This window comes from Otolemur garnettii, unplaced genomic scaffold, assembly GCF_000181295.1.
Source record: "Otolemur garnettii isolate 467f Iridium unplaced genomic scaffold, OtoGar3 scaffold00046, whole genome shotgun sequence".
NCBI lineage: Eukaryota > Metazoa > Chordata > Mammalia > Primates > Galagidae > Otolemur > Otolemur garnettii.
Genome location: NW_003852441.1, coordinates 7,236,975 through 7,240,916, shown reverse-complemented (window position 1 = coordinate 7,240,916; position 3,942 = coordinate 7,236,975). Strand labels below are relative to the sequence as shown.

The 3,942-nt window shown below is 40.5% G+C and overlaps 1 protein-coding gene across 1 annotated transcript in view; it reads right to left on the bottom strand.

The window, feature by feature from the left end:
• The window catches only part of ZNF18 (zinc finger protein 18), a 14,024-nt gene that overhangs the window by 4,061 nt on the left and 6,021 nt on the right, over positions 1 to 3,942 (bottom strand). The window contains exons 4-5 of the mRNA XM_012806090.2: positions 779 to 863; positions 42 to 152 (exon numbers count right to left, since the gene is read on the bottom strand). Coding sequence (XP_012661544.1) covers positions 42 to 152; positions 779 to 863 — 196 coding nt within the window. The remainder of the gene's footprint in view (positions 1 to 41; positions 153 to 778; positions 864 to 3,942) is intronic.

Below are 3,942 nucleotides of genomic sequence, written 5' to 3'. Positions count from 1 at the left end.
GGGAGTCAGAAATGGTTCCAGACCAATGAAATATCACTCACCTATGCAAGTAGGTCTCGGGAGCTTCTCACTGACATGAAGGTGCAATCCTGCCAGCTCTTCCCCAAATTCTGTGGAATTAGTCAGGTCAGCTCTGGAATTGGATACGCCTGCTATGGAATGAGAAGATGTGGGCCTGTCTTTCAAAGAAGTACCCAAAACATAAGGGAAAATACAAAGGCTCTGGAGACCACTTAGGAAAACTCATCTTAAAACAGTGTGTGCAGCTTATATATGTCTTAGTCACAAGATGACCAGGATACAAGATAAAGGCCACAAAAACAAGATTCTGGGCAGGTCACCAGAAGGGCCTGCAGGTCACCAGAAGGGCCTGCAGGCTGGTGTAAGGATCCTGTGCCTGGCTTAGGCGAGTGGTTCAGTAGAAAAGAGCATGAACTCGGAGCCAGTCATAATGGAGTTTCATCATAACTCAGCACTTAATGAGATATATAATAGTGAGCACTTGATCTGATGCTCAATTTCATCATCTTTAAAAAGGGAACACTATCACCTACTTCACAGATTAAAGAATTATATATGCCTAGAATGCACCCACAACACTTCTGCATACAAAATACTTTCAATATGAAGAAGCCCTTACTATAAGTAACTCTGCTATCTCCAACTTGCCCAATTTCCCAACTGTGTCTGTAAGATTTCCTTTACCTAGGGACTTAAAATTGAGCACATATGCCTAACAGTGTGCCAGTCTTTCCATCAGGCTACCCCGTGCCCTCACCTCCTGAGACCATTTTCCCATAGGTCTCCAACATGAGATCCCAGTACTGCTCCTTTTGAGTAGAATCCAGGTGTCGCCACTGCTCCTAGAAAAAATACAATACCATGATTACAGTGAAGGATTCTAAACCTGCCTTCCCTGACAAAAGGAAAGCCGAGAAGAAAGAAATGTGCTGTGGAATCCTGGCCGTCAGAAACCTGAACAATCCCAAAAGAGGGGCCAGAGGAAAACACGACAGCTTCTACATCAGTATTTCTGGCCCTGATTAAAAAATACTTAGGCTTTAAGTTCTGCTTTTTGGTTTTTTAAATTTTTTTAGCTGCATATATTTAAGAGTGGAGAACATAGAAAAGGCAAGAGTCTTTCTATGTTGCTTTTTTTTTTAAACTTTCTCAAGTGCTTTTAGTAAGGGTCTTTGAACACTAAGAGCCTAATATTCTCACTATTTAATTAAAATCTGGAAATTCAAGAGGAGAAAAAAAGAAACTTAAAGAGAATCTGAGAAAACAAGTGCAAATTAGTGAAAAGCTCAAAAGACTCAATTAAGAAGTCAAGTGCACTGGAAGCCTTGCCCTCGGACTGGTGCATTCAGAGAAGAGAAAGACACAGCTATATACACTTGAAATCTCCCACTTGTTCTGCATTTAGGGTCTAACATTAAATCCGTACTCTTTCCAGTTAGTGGGAAACTGACAGGTTCTCTGGATCAAGGTGTCCCTTCATTATCCCCAAAGGAGCTCTTCTTTTCCTGTAGAACTAGAGATTGGAGATTCAAAACTAGGCATACCATATAGCTAGGGTCCACTTTCATGAATTCAAATTTCTTTTTTTTTTTTTTTGACACAGAGCCTCAAGCTGTCGCCCTGGGTAGAGTGCTGTGGCATCACAGCTCACAGCAACCTCCAACTCCTGGGCTCAAGCGAGTCTTCTGCCTCAGCCTCCCAAGTAGCTGGGACCACAGGCACCCGCCACAATGCCCAGCTATTTTTTTTGGTTGCAGCCGTCATTGTTTTTGGCGGGCCCGGGCTGGATTCAAACCTGCCACCTTAGGTGTATGTGGCTGGCGCCTTAGCTACTTGAGCCACAGGCACTGAGCCATGAATTCAAATTTCAATCTCCCCACCAAAAGGCCAACCAGTAGAAACTCAGATTGTATAGCAATGATTAGCAGTCCATTCTTTGGAGTAAATATACTATGTATCAAGTTCTAACCTTGTCACTTTCTAGCATGTGACCTTGAGCAAGTTACATGCTCAAGGCCTCACCCAATGATAACACTAAATTCAAAGAATTGTTCATCAATTTTTTTAAGTGATAAAAGTTGAAGAACATTCTCCTTAGTAAAGTATCTCAAGAATAGGAAAAACAAGCATCCCATGTACTCAATACTAAATTGAAACTGGTAAGTGAACAACTACAGGCATGCCTAAGAGGAAAAAACAATTAAATTCAAGAAGGGGGTGGGGGAGAAGGCTCGGTAAGTTCCCATCTAACAAATACAATGGAGGGGCATATGGCCTACCTCTTGAGTGAAAGACTAAAAACTAACTAGGACTTTTCCCAACAAATGAAAAAAATGTAACCTAACTGTATGCATCTTTATATTAATCTGAGGTTTAAAAAATAAAATAGTAAGAAATTCTAAAACTGTTGGGATATTTGAGAGAGGTAATATGGAGTCACCTGTTTCCATAACCCACTGTACCTGTCCTTCATAGCATTCATCATGGTTTATTAAATGTTTATGTGTACAAGCAAACACAAGTATTTGACTAATTGTTGCCTCTACTAGCAACTAAAGACAAGAACTCTATCATACTCTCCACTGTACTTTCAACTAGTCCCTAAGACCCTGCCCAGGGCAAGTAGGCACTCAATATATGTTACCAGGCTAAAATAAAGCCTTTAGCAAATATGCCCTCAGTAGACAGTAAATATTATTGCTCTCATATGCAGTCTCTCAGACTCATCCCAAGGGTTTGCCAAGAGAATTAAGGGATTCTGCAATCTTTTCAGGAACCCCAAAGTTGATAGCTATGCATTATGTCATGTGTAGCCAGGCTTTAGAGAGAAGAAATGAGGAGAGGAATAATGAAATCATCTTCCTATTATATACAATATACTACTTTTCAGGGAAAGCAAGAGGGTTGGATTTTTTTAGAGTGGAAAGGATAGGAAACTGAAAAGTGAGTTCAATACACTTAACTACACATTCAACTATTAACTGTAACCACATTTTTAATATGAATTTCAACTAAAAAATTTTAATTTTTAAAGTATAAACTGCTATAGTAGCTTATTTTGTTAATCGTCTGCAAATGAGTCTATTTTAACAACCTCCTGAAAATAACCAGCTTGGAACAAACAGTGCTGAACACAGGAGTTCTCAGTCTTTGTGGTCAAGACTTGCTTCAGTGTTAGCAGAGAAAAGGATGCAAATGCCAAGTACAGTAATATCTGACTGTCTGGACTGGCTGGTTTGCTGAATATAGGGCCTATTCCATGGGCACAAAAATAGTAGCTACCAAGATCAGTACAAAGCAAAATACGGATACAGCCACCCAGATCTCCAAGGGTCATAATCTGCTCATTCAAAAGCCAGAAAAGTTGTTTCAGGGACCTCTGAACAAGGTATTTCAACTTTAAAACCACAAATTTACTCAAAGAACTGCCAAGAAGCTGGGGATGCTTGAATAAAATGACCTACTTAAGAGGCAAAACACCGTCAGTCATCTTGTCTCTTTCTGGTATTTGTAAGAGAAAAAAAAACCTTTGTATTCTTGAAGGACAAAAGCATGGGATTTGATGAAGAAATTGCCTCTATCTTTGTATGAAACCAGCACCATCTTGTGGGTTTAGGAGATATTACCACAACTGACTCGCACTTGAACTGTGTTCCTTTTCTTGAAGTTTGAAAACACAAGAATGTGAGTAAATGCATTCCTGGAGTCTACATGAGGTTCCAACTCAGACATAGTTTCTAATGAGAAAACAATTACTTATGTTAAAAAATTTCCTTTCGGCCTGGCGCCTGTGGCTCAAGTGGCTAAGGTGCCAGCCACATACACCTAAGGTGTCGGGTTCAAATCCAGCCCGGCCTGCCAAACAACAATGACGGCTGCAACCAAAAAAATAGCCGCGCGTTGTGGCGGGCGCCTGTGGTC